Below are 16,642 nucleotides of genomic sequence, written 5' to 3'. Positions count from 1 at the left end.
TGAAATAGGGAATTTAAATTTCTCACACATTTAAGTTATTTGTATTATTATGAACCCTATTCAGAGTAAGAAAATGGAAAATTTTGTAGCTCTAAAGAGGTGGTGTTTAGGTCTAGAAATGTCTTAACTAGGGTTAACTTTCTGGTGAGAAATTAAATGGATGCACTGAAGAACACAAAGTTTGTGTACATAAACTGTAAGGGTATGATCACACTGACTTAATTTTGCATTTGGCTTTTCCTATGTGCTAAAGAGCTTATAATATACGTTCATAAGTTCAGTTCATCTTCAGATGCTTTTGCTAATATTGTTCATTTAATCAAGGGGAAAAAGAAAGTACATTGTGTTATATTTGATAACCCTAACAGAGGTGTTAGTAATGAATTTTCATTCTTCTAGGCTTCGATCTTTTGTAGTGAGAATTCTAATTTTTTTCATTACTATAGTATTCTTTTTTTTTTCTCGTGGATTCACCAAATTCATCTTTTCATGGTAGAAAAACTGAATAGAGACAATATTGAAGGAAGGCAAGATTAGCTGGGCACTGTTTGTTTTTTAAAAGACAGTGATTAAACACACTAAAATTTCAATAGAATGTCATTTAAATTTTCTTTGAAAGTTAGGAAAAATAATGTATGTTTTACAGGAAAAGTTTTCAAAGTCTGGACCAACTCTCAGCGGAAGTTAGTCTTTCTCAGACATCTCTGGACCCAAGTAATTCACAAGATGGAGATGGAAAGCAAGATGGATTAAATTTACTAAGTGAAGGTAAAATACTGCCTAAAAGTTCCACTTTGTTCAAGTCCTTGTTAATACTTTTTAATAAATACTTTCAAGTACTCTTCAATTTCAGCGATCAAGGCATCTTGCTTTTCTTCTAGGGAACAAACTTTCAACCTGATATGCGCAAGGAAATAAAATGTACCTTTTCAAAGTTAATGTGTGTGACTTGACTGATTTTTCCCAAGCACCTTATTGAAAATATGTTTGCATGCATCAAGTCCCAATGATATGAGTAGTACATTATTTTGTGCTGTGTTTAAGGCAAGGCTTTATATTGACTTCAAATATGATTGTTACATTGCCCCCTTCACCATGTGGGATCTGGTGTCATTTTTCTGCTACCATTAACCCAAGGTTCCATGAGTCCAGTCATTGGGCTTTGCAGCTCCCTTTCAATGTTATTCTCCCACACTTTTTACTTTCTTTTCTACTGTCCAGTCTAATTTTATCTGGCATTCAGATGCTGCTTTTGTCTGTGATGCTGCAGGCTGCCATATGTTTTCCATTAAAATTAAGGGATAACGAAATAAGGTAGGCAATAGACAAAATCAGTGGCTAGCACTACACATCTATATCTTCAGTTTTCTTTCAAGTACCTCTTGTGGCCAACTGTGGATAAGCAGGAAGGTGCAACAAGACATTTGAGACTCTAAATGTTTAATATGAGTTACTATAAAGAATTCCTCCCAATCCCTCAAACTTTAATCATGTGCAGCCTGAGAAATAAAAAATTATTTTTTTAAACATAACCTGATCATAGCCTTAAAGATATTTTTTTCCAGTTAAAAAACTGTCGTCATGAACAGTGCCTTAAAATCTAAATCTATTTCAAGACCCATTGCGTGCACTAGTTCAGTGTTATGGTTAACACTGAGAAGATACACCTTGCGCTTGGTCCCGTTGTAATAGCAGTGTTGTTTTTTATTTTTACCACATTTGACAACATTTTACTTCTTCGAGTACTAGCTCATGTCCTTTCCGCTGTAGGTGTGTGCGTGCCTCGTGCACAGCTGTCAGAGAATTTTTTCCCTGAGCGGTACCTGTTTAGATTGCCCAACCGTCTTCTCTTGGCACGTACCACTGCGTGTTGTTATTCAAGGGCAAAGCCGCCCCGACTCCCCTCATTTACTTGTTACCGCAAGTGGTGGTGGTTGGAGTGATTGCAGATTTGTTGCAACAGTGCTCCCCTCACTCCTTTTGTGTACATATCCTGTTGTTGTTAGTTAATTAGTTTAGTGGTAGTTTGTTTAGCTAGCTTTTAGTGCTAGGTTTTTGTTTTAGGTCTCTTGACCACTTTTTGGTACCAAAACAATGCCCTGCTCACTGAGGTTTAAGTTCTGCCAGACTTGCGCTAAACCTGTGCTGGTCAGCGATCCACACCCGGCCAGATTATAATGTTTGAGAGAATACCACATTAGTTACAATTGTAAGGGATTCCAGCCCTGCTCAAAGAAAGACAGAGGTGAGGCTCAAGTGCTTACTTTTCGAGGCAGCGCTTCGCCATCCATCAGAATCATCTTACAGGAAAAGCGTCCTAAGTACATCAACAGAGCACCCCACCAGAGATGTTGGTGGCACCTCAGTCCCATTTGCCGGTACTGAAGAAAATGCTTATGCCTTCCTCAGGCTCAGTGGGTCAATACCAAAGCCATGTAGAGGCAGAGACTCTGAAATGTTCATAAGGAAGGCTCTCCCTGGGGCACTCATTGCCTAGGAAGAGGGGACTGCTGCCTCCAGAACCTGTGCCAAGTTGAGGCTATCCAAGAACTTCGTGGAGCCCTCAGACAGTGCCGATCACTACCACTCCAGAGGCATATGCAGCTGCAAGGGACCAACATAGATTCTTGGTACTGGTATCACCAATATTTCAAGAAGGACTACAGCCAGTATTGATGCCTGCAGCTTTTACCTCACCATGTCAAGAAACTGCAGAACTGTTACTGCCCAAGCTTCCGCAAAAGCCTGTGCAATAGACAGGCAAGCCTGTGGTGGTATCCACAGTACCACCCATCTCTGGGCTTCGACTGCCTCTCACCAGCTCCAACTGATTCTACCTCTCTGTTGCTGGAAGTGTCGGATTCTTTTTCTTCGGTCTTGAAGATGAGGTTGTCTGTCTGACATCCAAGACAAGGAACATACCCTCCATCACAGTCTTTGGGACCACAGGCCATACAGCAACTCAACACTGAAATCCTTCTAATGGACAGTGGCCTGGGCAAGGATGGGGCCTTGGTCCATATCAGTGGCTCTTTTGGACACCCTGGCATGTCCCCCCTCCAGCTAGGACCTTTCCCCAACCATCTCACTCGGTATCCTTGAGAGCTCTTTGGGGGCATTGGAACTGAGGACATCATACATCATACTCAGTGCTAAGATGGGTACCTTCTCCTCTGCAAGACATAAATCACTTTAGAGCCACCTTAGTCCTTTCACCAGATGAGGCTATTGAGCTGACAAATGATTCACCACCACAAGAGGACAACAGAGCTCATCAAGATCTTTTGAGAAGGTTGGTTTCTGTCTTTGATATTCAGGCAGAGGAGGTATGTGCAGGCTCTCACTAGTTGGTGAACTAGTATCGACGTATCCAGTATCGATGGCCCCACCAGGGTGGTTCTGCCAACTAACATAGTCATTATAGAGCTTGTTAAGGCGCTTTGGCAGACACCTTCTGTGACACATAATGATAGAATATCAGGGTTGGAAGGAACCTCAGGAGGTCATCTAGTCCAACCCCCTGCTCAAAGAAGGACCAATCCCAAACTAAATCATCCCATATACAGGTTACAATTGGGATTGTTTGAACTGCTGTGCCCCCTTAATTCTCCAGTTCAAGGTGGGTTTGGTAGTGGTTTGCTGATGAACAAAAAACCCCTGCCAGGCTCTGTTCACTCATAGCCCTTAGCATGCAGTCACATCCAGCTGAGTTGCATGAATGCTCTCCCACCCACTGATGCACCACACAAAAGACACTTGCCAACTTTCTAGTTCCAGCCTTGCACCCCTGAAATGTCTTGTACTGTGCAGTCCATTCATTGTACAGTATAAGCTCATATAATTCCGTTATTCCAACGGGTAATAATTATGCACCACCTTTGTTGTTCTAAGCAGTCTCCCACACACTTTAATCCAAATTCACTGCTTAAGATAAAACAGTAAAAAGTTTATTAACTATAGAAAGAAGGATTTTAAGTCATCACAAGTCATGAGGCATAAAGGTCAAAATTAATTAATTGGACCCACATAACATTATATTGGTTCATCTTAAGCAGGGTGGAAAAATCACATCTGCAAAAATTGAGTCCATGTGTTTGTGTACCTGGATGACTGGTTGATTAGAGGTCAGTCTGAGGCTCACGTGTTATCCAGTGTATCCACCGTCCTGTCAAGGTTTGATGCACTGGGACTTCTGCTGACTCAGGACAAATCAATCCTAAAACCAATACAGAGAATAGAGTTCATTGGGGTAGTCTTGGACTCCACAAAGGCCAAGGCCTTTCTGCCACAATTCAGGTTTGAAACATTACTGCTGAGTCTGAAACATACCCATTCACCACAGCACACAGCTGCCTCAGTCTCCTGGGTCACATAGCAGCATGGTCTTGCGTAGTTCAGCATGCCAGGCTGCATCTTGGAAAGTTGCAGGCATGCCTAGCTTCAGGGTGTGCCCTGAATCGTAATTTGGACAAAGTGGTTCCAGGGCCAGTGTCGGTGTTGTTACTGTTGGATGGACCCTCTGAAAGTGTGTGTAGGTCCCCTGTCTCTCTGCTACCAACCTCACTCTAGTCCCAGATGCATCATCCCTGGGTTGGGGAGCTCATATGAGGTCCCTGAAGAATCAGGGTCTCTGGTCATCTCAAGATCAAAAGACTTATATAAATGTCAGAGAGCTAAGATCAGTACATGTAGCTTGCTCAGCCTTCCTCCTCCAGATATTGGGAAATAATTCAATTTTAACACACAACTCTGCAGTTATGTTTTACGTAAGCAGACAGAGAGCAACACAATCAATTCAAGTGTGCCAAGAGGCAGTGGGACTTTCGCATAACCAGCTTGATTCATCTCAAGGCGGCTTACCTTCCAGGAATATAGAACATGTTAGCTGATTAGCTGAACAGATCCTTTCTTGAATGGTCATTATGCCCAGATGTGGCTAGATCTATCTTCCAGCTCTGGGCGAATTCCCCAAGTGGACTTATTTGCAACAAAGACTATAAGAAAATGCCATCAATGTTATTCCGGGGAGGTATACCAGCTCAGCTGGTAGCTCATTGACAGATGCTTTTCTCCTATTCTGGGAGAATCCCCTATTATACACCTTCCCTTCAATTCCTTTGCTACTCAGGGTCTTGTCCAAAGTGACACAAGACCATGCTCATCTCATCCTTCTAGCAGTGGAATGGCCTTGTTAACACTTGTACTCAACTCTACTAACCTTGCTAATTGAGCCTCGATTGTCTGTCCTGTTGGACCCAGATGTGATTTCCCAGGACCAGGGTCACTTGCTCTATTCCAGTCTCTGTTCCCTCCATCTGACAGCTTAGATGCTTAATGGATAACACCCTTTGATCCTATTCAAAGGACATTCACAAAGTGCTTCTAAATTGTAGAAAACCCTCAACTAGGAGCACTTACCCGGCTAAGTAAAAATGCTTCTCCATTTGGTCCTGTCAGAAAGCTGCATCTCCAGAGTGGGCCTGGACCGCATACTGGACTGTCTTCTATATCTAAAACAGAGTTTGGCTATTAGCTCTATTAGGTTCCATCTGCAGCTATTTTGGCCTTCCACAACTTGGTGGACAGTAGATCCCTTTTTTCCAATCCCATCATCATCAGATTCCTAAAGGGCTTGGTCAGATTAAATCCACACATGCAAGATCATGGGATCTGAAATTGGTCCTAATAAAGTTGACAGGACTGCTCTTTAAATCCTTGCAACTTGCACTCTGCTTACTTCTATGTGAATGTAGCATTTCTGGTGGCCACCACCTTGGCCAGAAGAGTGGAAGAGTTGAAAGCCCTAGTGTCATAGCCTCCATATACAATTTTTAATAGGTTTAAGGCTTATCTTCATCCTCACCCAAAATTTCTCACTATGGTGATCTCTCTAATTTTCATGTTAATCGAATAACCTATCTGCTGACTTTCTGAAACCTCATGCCTAGAGTGATGATAAACTTTATTTGTTGAATGTGAGAGAGGCTCTAACTTTCTAACTGGAACATCCTAAGTTATTTAGGACCTCTACTCAGTTGTTCGCTGTGATTGCGGACAGAACTAAGATGCTCGGAGGATTTCATTCTGGATCTCTTTATACATTTGTTTGTTACCTGCTGGCTAATATAGCCCCCCACCTAGGGTATTGACACATTCTACTAGAGCACAGGCAATATAAGTGGCTTACTTGGTGCAAGTACCTATCACTGACATTTGTAAACTGGAGATTGGTCATCTGTCCTTACCTTTGCTTCCTCAGCCCAGGGATAATGACAGTTTTGGATAGGTGGTCTTACAAGCACTGTTCAGGTTGACCTTGAGCCCACGTCTATGATTGTCTATCTGTGAATTCCTTACAGTGGAATGGACCTATGCAAGCACTCAAAGAAGAAAAAATGGTTATCTACCTTTCTCTAACAGTTGTTCTTCGAGTGTGTTGCACATGTCCGTTCCACGACCCGCCAATCTTCCCCTATCAGAGTCTATCCAGCATGAAGAAACTGAGGGGAGTCAGGGGTGGCTCTGCCTCCTTATTCCAGCACAAAGTGGCGCATGACAACAGAGGTTTCTCAGACCACCCTGATGGGTATGGCTGAGAGAAAAAATTCTCCAACAACTCTGTATGAGGCATGAGCACACACCTACAGTAGAACAGAAGAACATTTAGAAGAACAAGAGTTACAGAAAAGTAGGTAACTTGTTTTTATGTATTTTAGGGGGTTACTGAGATCTCTCACATCTAGTGGAAGTCAGGGCCTTAGATGGTTCAGATTTTGCTATCTGTTGTAAGATGAATTTTTTTAATGCAGTGCTGCATTTATTATCATAGACTTATAGAAATGTATGCCTGGAAGGAACCTCAAGAATTCAAGTTCAGACACCTGCACTGAGGCAGAACCAAGTAAACTTGGTTGACTATCCCTAACAGGTGTTTTGCTAACTTGTTCTTAAAAACCTCTAGTGATGGGGATTTCACAACCTTCCTTGAAAGTCTATTGCAGAGTTTAATTACCTATGTAGTTAGGTTTTTTTTTTTCAAATATCTAACCTTAATCTCCCTTGCTGCAGATTAAGCCGATTACTACTTGTCCTACTTTCAGTGAACACAGAGAACAACTGACCCCCATCCTCTTTCTAACATCCTTAATATATTTGAAGACTGTTATCAGTCCCCCTCACTCCCATGGTCTCTCTTTCTCAAGATCAAACATGCCCAGTTTTTTAACTTTTCCTCAAAGGACAGGTTTTCTAAACCTTTTATAATTTGGACACTCTCCAATTTGTCCATGTTTTCCTAAAGTGTGATGCCCAGAATTGGACATGGTACTCTGAGCCCTTGCCAGTGTCAAGTAGAGCAGGACAGTGCCCCCCTATGTCTTACATGTGGCAGAGTGCTGGGAACCAACAGCTTTCCCCACAGGGTGGACCTGACTGTACCTAATTAATCCTTCCCAGCTCATTCTAATCTGCTAAAGAGTTAGTTAGCCCATTAATGCAGAGGGTAGAAGGCGGCACTAGAAGGAAATGCTGGAGGGAGAGGCAGGTTAGTGGAGCCAGAATCAAGAAGGTGCAGACAGCTTTTCCCTCTCCTCTTCTTGGGAGAAGGGTGAGGAGAAACTGATAAGTGCTGTGGTGTATGGATCAGTAACGTGGTGAAAAGAGTAAGGAAATAAACTACACAGCAATGTTTAACAACTGAAAGCCTCTGAATAGTCTGCATAGACAGAGCAGAAGATAGGCGTGCCACTCCGCCCTGTCACAATACGACATATATATTCTTATGGTAACATTTGAAAATGTGGTGTTCTGAATTGCAGATTTTTAATATAAAGTACTGTTGAAAGGGGTTGTAAAGTCCATTGAGAGTGATATTTTAGCTTCTCAGTTGTCAAACCCAACTGCTGATCCCAAAGAGTGCTGTTGTATGCTAAACATAATTTACACCTCCCCCACCCAAGAGTGCTCTGGCACCTAATAACTAACTCCACCATTACCTCTTGCTGCCTCTGCCAGGTGACATGAATATCTCTCAGCTCAACTATAAATGCTAATGCCTCCCTCTACACCACCTTTATCTCATCTCTGAGATGTTCCTAGTTGCCAGTTATCCAGCTGGAAATTTAGGTAACTTTCCTGATAATTGTAATGTTATGTTCCAAAATCCCTTTTCACCACATCCAAAGTTTTAGAACTTGTATGGTGGATGCATACTGCTGAACTGAAGTAGTTATATTATTTTTCCCAGCTTTCCCATATATTTTCTCAGAATATTAAGTTTAAAAAAAATCTTTTTTTTTCTAGGGATACAGTGAGTGTAGATCTCTAAGGGTGTTCACTTTAATTCATTCTATAAGCACTGTATTTAGTCACTCAGTTCTTTTTTTAAAATGTTCAGCAGATGTAAGACTTAAATTATTCAAAGATTCATTGGAAGATGCTGAAAGAGAGCGGACTATTTTCACTATACTGGTTTTTCTCCCCAAAGGCAGGGCTTCCCTTTAAATGAGAATCCAGAGGCACAGTGTTCAGAAATGCCTACTTTTACAGATGCAAAAGTTCCTTGAACTTTTGGTGGATTGGGTTGCAAATGCAATATAGTGCGTGAGATGTCTTAGTCATCTGTTCAGACCCAGTTCAGGTTGGTAGCAACCAAAAGCTGTTATCTGATCCTTGTTTGGTGGCTTGTGGAAATAAGGTGATCTCACTGCGTAAGTGTCTGCCTGTCACAAAATGCACTACCATAATTGGCACTAATTAGCTCCACTGTTGGCAGGGAGGACCTGGGTTAAATTGACATGTTGCCTGACCTAGCCTCATCTCTGGAGATCTGGTCCCTCCAGGTTGCATGTTTGTGAAGTAATATGGGAAGTTTGCACTGACACTGACAGTGTAAATCTGATCTCTTTTATGAGGAATTATCAAGAGGGATGAAAAACAAAACATGCTTATCTTCAGTAATGGCATTTAATGATTCCAATGTTTTTTTTTTTCAACAAAGATTAAAAGCAATAAATCTCTGGTCATAGCATAATTCTGGTAATTTATTGCTGATGTTTGGTTGAAGCCTTAATGGAAAAGTTTCTTACTGATTAATTTCCTTTGTTAGTGTCTTCCACAATTCTGGACATCTGGGCTGCTCTTGTCTCACTGCTCATGGAGGCGGATCAGAAATTTGGTGTTGCATGGTCTGGCCACACCCTCTCTGCCCCTTCTTGCTGCCAGATGAGTTATTCCCAATCTGTTAAATTTGCATAACATCATGAACAAGTATTCCATAGATAACGAAATAGCTACATACATTAGACCAAGAAAGATGGTCGTACGGTAACAATTCCACTTAATATCTGACCCTCAACTATTGAGCTATCCAGAGTGGATAGAACTGTAGGAGACACTGCTAGCAGAAAGGAAATCAGTAAGAAATTTTACATTCTGGAATTCAGTGTCTCCCACAATTCTGGACATCTGGGAAGTAGTGAGCACTGAACAGATATAGGGAGGGTTCTGAAACAAAAGTTTAGTAGGAAAGAAGTCCTCTGTCCCCTTTTTGTGAGCTTGCTCAAAAGTTTATTTCTGGCCACTGCACACAGCACCTCCCTGCCCAAGGAAGCCTCTGCAGAAGACAAATTCCACCTTGTAGTACTTAATGAAGGTGTTAGCTGTAGACCAACTAGCTGTTTTGTAAATTTCCAAAGTGAACACACTTGCTCATTCCAACCAGGAGGTTGGTAAGGATCTTGTGAAGTGTGCTTGATCCATTCTGGGACAGAAGTCTCTGATGATTTGTAGGCTTCCACAATACATAATCTAATCCACTGAGTAACAGAGGATTTGAAATCTCTGAGTCCTTGGCATTTGGGTGGGAGGGCATGAGTAAGGAGACCAATCTTCTTGCAGATTTTTGTATGCTTGAGAGAGATTTTCAAAACTCCTCTGACCTCTAAGGTGTGTCTCACCTTTTCAGTTGGATGTTGTACTTTTGGACAGAATGAAGTAAGCACAAGTTCTTTGAAAGTATAGACGGAGAAATTTACCTTAATAAGAGAGGATTCTGGTGTTCTGAGTGCCACTTTTGCCTTATGGAACACGCAGTAAGGCTCCTGTATAGATAAGGCTGCCAGCTCCGACACTTGGCTCGCAGATGTGACAGCTACTAAGAAACAATTCTTAATGGATAAATAAAAGGCGAACACTGAAGTCAGAAGCTCAGAGGAATGGCTTGTCAAAGCCCACAAAAATAGTGAAAGATCCCATTTGGTGAAGAGTGGCATGTCAGTCTGGCTAACCAGACTGCTCAAAGCAATTTACTACCTGTGGATTGTCTTCCAGGGAGCCTGAGAAGTATTTTGGTCTCTGCCTTGGAACAATTCACAAGTTGGCTGCTTGGACTAAAGGATCTGGAAGGCAGATGGGTGTGCCTTTGCAGACGTCGTTGTGGGCTGACCACTATTGTAAGGAGTTGAACACCAGTGCTGGAACCTATACTTTATCTTCCTTGTGTTTCATAGTGTGATCCCACATTGCTAATATGAAAGCTTGAAGACTTCTGGTGCATGATTATGCCCATGGAGATCCATATGCATTACACAACAAGTCCTAGCAGTTGGAGGCATAGTGCTATAATAGGTTTCCTGTGGCTCTGGAGCAAGAAAATTCCTGGGTGGACCCAGAGAACTTTTCTTGGCATTGAAGCTGGGTGCCTGGAGAAGATTTCACATTCAAGATGTGACCTTCTGTGATGTGATGGAGCTTTGATCAGAATGTCATCCAGGAAGGGGTACAGGTGAGTTTCCTGTGACCTGAGTCTGGCCATTATCACAATCAACATCTTTGTAAAAACCCTGGGGGCCGAGGAGAGGCCAAACAGGAGTGTTAGGTATTTCCAATGTTTCCTGCTGTTTGCAAACTACAGAAGTCTGTGGGGGCAGAGTCTGATGGAAATATGTGTCGTTTGGGTCAACTGAAGTCAAGAAGTCCCTTCTGGGACAGGTATGATACTGGAGAGGCCATCCATCCAAAACTTTTTCTCTATCCACTTGTTGCTTTTGAGATCGAGAATGGCTCTGATGCTCACCATTTGCTGCTGTATAATAAAGAAGATGGAGTAGAACCCGGAGAACCTTTCTTCTGAGGGAACCCACTCTATCATTCCCATATCTAAAAGATATATTTTGTTCTATATCAGACTGTGTTTTACAGGGCCATTGGGTGACTGGATGAAGACTGGATGGCTGGAGCCTGCAGCTCAAGGGGGTCTCTCTCGCTCACTACATCCCTGACCCATTTGTCTGTGGTCAGTGAAAACCATTCTTCTAAGAAATGGGAAATTCTGCCCCGAGCTTCCGCTCTGGGTGGAGCCTATGCAATCTTTGTCATAAAATGGATTTGGGAAGGTTGGGGGCTGAGGTCCCCCTGGAATTTTCCCCGGTACTTCCATTCTAGTTTTTCCCTCTGTGAATTTGTTGTCCCTTTGCTGGTAAATGATAAACTTGGTACCTCTGTGAGGATGAGAAGCAAAAGGAATGCCTCTGTCCGAAGGCTGGTCTATTTTCTATTCTGAGGACCCTTAGTGGGGAAAGGAGAGACTGTTTAGATTTTGCCATCTTGTCAGCCACTATCTTATCCAGTTTTTCTTCAAAAATGAGGAAGCCTGTAAACTTGGCTGAGCGTAGGACCTGTTTAGAGTAAGTATCCATCTTCAAGGGTTGAAGCCATAGGCGGTGCCTGGTTACTGAACTGGAAACCGTGGCTTGGGCTGAAAACCTTATTGTATCCATTGAGGTGTCAGTGACAAAGGCTGTTTCTGGGAAGACTCTTGAAAGTGGAGCCAAAGTCAGGGTCATCTCAAAGCCCTAAGGGCAAATGTTCCAAACAGGAAAGAGATGCTCCTGCAAAGCAGGAAGCTGCCAGGAATATTCAGAAGGTGGAGGAGGCTTCAGATCCCTCTTTGTGACTGGCCTCCATCTTTCCAGCCTTGGGGTTCTGAGGGTAGAATTCTCCTTTTGAGGGAATAATCATATCCTTGGCAAGAAATGCACAGAGGTGTCAACCTTTGGTGTCCCTTTTGTTTTTGAATGTAATAGAGCCTGAGGCTGCACTTGTTAATGTGCTTGCCCTTATCAGGCTTGTTCCATTCATCCCTAATCAGTTTTATTGCAGCCTCAAGGGAGGATTTTGTAGGGAAAAATTTATTCTGAGGCTTACTTACGGGAACCTGCTCAGGTTTCAGAGCCAGACAGCTCACCTTCCTCAGTTTAAGAGGAGGAGGAAGAGGACTCTCATCTCCTGGATTTTTGTGCTATCTTTCCCTTTAAAATTTTTTCAACCTTTTTAGTGTGCTTTGGGAGTATAGAAGCTCTGCAGTGGCTTTGCTGAGGCCTTTTGTGGCTTGCCTTCCTTAGGGCCTGGAGCCCTCTTGAGAGATGTTTGAGTTCACCCTTACTGGGTCCTATTTCCTCTGAAAGGAGAACTTGTAGCGAGAGCCCTCCTGATCTGCTTGGAAGGGAGGGGGGTTAATTTAGAAGCCATGCTTCTTTTTCTCGGGTGCTCAAGACCCACTTTAAGTCTTGGGGACAGGACTGGTGACCCTGCAAGCCTCCCCTCTTTGTTCTGCAGGGGTCCCCTGGGACTTACTCCCTGAGTCCAGTGGTCAGGGTCCTCCTCACTTTTAGAGCCTCTCCTTGCTGTGCACTGGGGTTCCTTGTCCATTTTTTCCACATTGGACTTGTGGCTGCTTCAGTGGGTAGGGAATAGGGATGCATTAGTCTTACTAGTTAACCCGCCTTAACAGTTAACCCACAGCCGGAGCAGCCTCAGCCTCAGCCACAAGCTGTGCTGGCCAGAGCAGCCCCAGCCTCCTCCCTTTAATCAGTTAACCGTTTAAATGGTTAACTTTTAAAATGATATTTACATCCCTAATAGGGAACCCCACTTGCCTGTTGGATTCGTAGCCCTGGGACCTAACAAAGTTAGGGATGGAAGGCTGGGTGCAGGTTTGGCCCATCTTGCCATCTGCCAACCCTGGGAAGACTGCCTCACAGCACCTTTTGCCATGTCTCTATGGGTCACAACCACTGGCAAAGACTCACTGCAGTAGAGGCTCAACCTTGAAGAGTTAACCAACCCAAGGAGGAATGCTAAGGAGGAAGAATGCTGCTCCTGACTGTCCAAAAAACTGGTCAGAAGAGTTAAAATAGAAAGAGTAAGGGCAGAGGCAAAAGAAACCACCACTGTGTGGTGCTGCAGAGGCAGAGAATCTGGAAGGAAGAAGTAGAAGAGGCATGGTCAAACCATGTGGCACCAAAACACTGATCTGCCTCTGTGAGCTGTAGAGAGAGAACTGTCTAGACATCTAGAATTGTGGGAGATGCTTGGCACAGTAGCATGTTTCCCTAAAAACTGGTGACTGCATTTGTGCATATATGCTATGTTGTACTGAGGATGAACATTCTATAAAATGATACATATACTGACCTCCTCTCTTCCCTCAGTGTTACCCCTGCTCAGGTAAATCTAGTATTAAGAATTTCACTGTAATAGTGATTAACGTAATTCTGTTTTAACAGGGAAAGAAGACACTCCATCACTGCTTGGTCTTTGTGGCTCTCTGACTTCTGTAGCAAGTTATAAATCTCTTACAAGTCTGAAATCCAGTGAATACCTTGCAAGTCCTACAGCAGAGATGACGAGTCCAGGTCTAACTCCATCTTGAGCAGATATACATAACAAGGAAGAGCTTTTGTGTTGTATGCATTCAAACATAATTTGACTTGCTGTGAAGACTCTTAAAGGTTCAAGCAAGCTAAAGAATATGCTGCTTTATTTTGTCCTTTTTTTTGTAATGATCTATTTAAAGAAAAGTCACAAAACTTGCATCCATTGTCTGTCATGCTTTTCTTTAAAAGGATTTTTCCCGGACTTACCCTTTGAGATCTTAAATTGTTTAAGAATCCCAGTCAGGTACAGAATGTATGTATGATTTAGTATCAAATGATTACCTTTTAGAATGAAATATGTGACCATCAGTCTTCTGCTAAACTGTCGTGATCTATGTTCCTCGGGCTCTTAACTAGAGCACTTCCTTGCACTGCTCTGCATATTTGTCTACACTTGCAGAAGAGACAGGGAATAAGTCTTGGCAGACTAGTAAAGGAATATCTGAATTCCCGTTTACATTATATTACAAAACACTGCTTGTTTAAATATTTTTAACCTGCATAGAATCTTAAATAACTTATTTAACCCGTTGTTTTGAAATACTGTGTTAAACGTGCATTCCCATTATCATTATGCCACTTAGAGAGTTGATTTTTATGTTCAGATAAGGCCATATTAAGAAACAGTATACATTCCTAGGTTTTGATGATGGGACAGAGTAACAAATCTTATAAATCGGGTTTACTTCCAACTTTTAAGAATGGATGAGGAGGTGAGTCACCAGGTGATTGTGGGACCCCAATGAGGAAGAACTTTGCAGGTAGAAGGTGCATCTTAGTTAGTTGCTTTTTGTTACTGACTTATGTTAATGTAAAGGTTGGGGAAACATGGTTATGTCATCACCGTAGAGCTTTGGGAACCCCCCTCCCCCCAATGTCCATTGTAAAGGATCTCAGGAGTAAAAAAGGATTAGAATGAAATTTTGACAATTTAAATGACGAATATTCTCCCATGAAAGAGTTTTGGATAGGTATTTTTCTTGATTATGCTGTGCAGTAATACTTAAACAGAAGTTAATCCTTTAAAATTCTATGCCTCTAATTAAGCTACTGATATGAATTACCTGAAAACATTTAGGGTGAAACTAAATTTTACATCTTCCCAGTTTAACTCACCTTTAAAGTTTTTGCAAATTAATTTTTGAATTGCAAACTGTAGTCTTACACTGCAAACTGTAATCTTACATCTTTGTAAGATGTAATGAGTCCTTTATCTATGAATTTTGCTACTAAGGTAATGCTTAGCAGTATCTTTTAAAAAATATTAAATGCATGTAAGTGTGTTTGTATTTATTAATCAAGAGGAAAATGCTTTGTTGTGCCAAAGAAGTTTAAAATATTGTTTACATGAGTGGCTTCAATATTAATAGGGTTATCTAATTAGAGCATACTTGCAGATAGATTTTTGTTTACAATCAATCAGATACTATATTCTATACTCTTTGCTTTATTTACATTTGCCAGAGAAATGTGCCTCTTGTAATCTTACCCTTGGAACTACTAATTTTTCAAAGGGTGGGATAAAGAAAAATAGGCAATCTAATCATTCTTGTAAACAGAAGAATGCAGGAATGTTGCCTTGATAAACATCTGAAATGACACATTTTCAGAACTGACTAATCCACTCTAATAATCTGAAATAAAATGAAAACAGTAGTGCTCCTTTCCTAAGGTCTACCAGAATGCCTATTACTGCATAAAGTAATTTCCTGGTTCTTGCACTAAGAACCTGCTCTCATGGCAGTTTAGTAGCTTAATTGAACAATATTCATTAAATATTAATTTCAAAAATATTCATTTTTAATACATAGACAATGATGGAAGCAGGAGTCCATAAAGGTGACATTACCGATTTGTGTACAGTAACTTGAGCAACTTGTGCTATTTTAAACATTTCTCCCAATACATCAGTTCTTTGGCTATAATCATGATTTTTAGTCATGTCAGCAGATAGCTCTGTTGGAGGAGCTGCTATAAAATTCATCTGTCATGTAATTTAAATTTTATGTAATCTTTCACACTAGTATTAGTTTGTAAATGTCAATGTTTGTGCATGAGGAAGCTGGTTGTATGTGTGTCCGTTCTAAATGCTGTCCATTTTCCAGAAATAGTTGAACAAAAATAAATGCCAAAATGTGTGTATTTTGTTGCCTTGCTATATTATAACTGTTGCATGTAAATTAAACATTTTGTACCATTGCCACTACTAGCTCTTGTCTCTGTACTCTTCTAATCAAGTGTAAAGTAAGATCACTTACACACTAGTATCATGTAAGCATAAAGCAGTTTAATTGTGTTCTAATAGTCCAGTGGTGGCCAGCCTGAGAAGGAGCCAGAATTTATCAATGTACATTGCCAAAGAGCCACAGTAATATGTCAGCAGCCCCCCATCAGCTCCCCACTCCCAGTGCCTCCTGCCTGCACCTCCCGATCAGCTGTTTCGTGGCATGCAGGAGGCTTGGGAATGAAGGCATAGAAGAGTGTGGAAAGGAGTGGAGTGAGGGCAGGGCTGTGGCAGAGCCAAGGGTTGAGTAGGGGGCACCCCCTGGCAATGGGAAAGTTGGCGCCTGTAGCTCCAGCCCTGGAGTCGGTGCCTTTATAAAGAGCCACATATTAACTTCTGAAGGGCTGCATGTGGCTCCAGAGCCACAGGTTGGCCACCCCTGTAATAGTCCTAAAGAAGTGAAAATTAACACTAGACTTTCAGAAGACCTTAAATGAAGTAATATCAAAGAATATGCATTCCTTTTAGCATGAGTGATATGGAGACTATAAATTAATCCCAAACATTTAAATTGTGCTTTGACCTGGAATCTGTGCCAGCAAAAACGAAACAAAAACCAAAAAACAGTATAATCACCTTTTTAGAAAAAGATAGCTATTCTAAACTATAGAATAGCTATCTTTAACACTCACCTTAAGGTGCT

General features: G+C 41.7%; 1 protein-coding gene across 5 annotated transcripts in view; it reads left to right on the top strand.

The window, feature by feature from the left end:
* Positions 1 to 15,939, top strand: part of RUNDC3B (RUN domain containing 3B) — a 153,684-nt gene extending 137,745 nt beyond the window's left edge. For 2 of the 5 annotated variants that reach the window (XM_043509377.1, XM_043509375.1), the window contains 2 exons: positions 647 to 768; positions 9,107 to 11,927. In XM_043509377.1, coding sequence (XP_043365312.1) covers positions 647 to 768; positions 9,107 to 9,255 — 271 coding nt within the window. In that variant the 3' untranslated portion in view covers positions 9,256 to 11,927. Of the gene's footprint in view, positions 1 to 646; positions 769 to 9,106; positions 11,928 to 13,565 lie in introns of those variants that run through there. The other 3 variants (XM_038391275.2, XM_043509376.1, XM_038391273.2) reach the window with 3 other exon arrangements.
* The last annotated feature ends 703 nt before the right edge of the window (positions 15,940 to 16,642 follow it).

The sequence above is a fragment of the Dermochelys coriacea genome, chromosome 2 (genome assembly GCF_009764565.3).
Source record: "Dermochelys coriacea isolate rDerCor1 chromosome 2, rDerCor1.pri.v4, whole genome shotgun sequence".
NCBI lineage: Eukaryota > Metazoa > Chordata > Testudines > Dermochelyidae > Dermochelys > Dermochelys coriacea.
The sequence above is the reverse complement of the archived record's forward strand: the minus strand, read 5'-3'. Positions and strand labels throughout refer to the sequence as shown.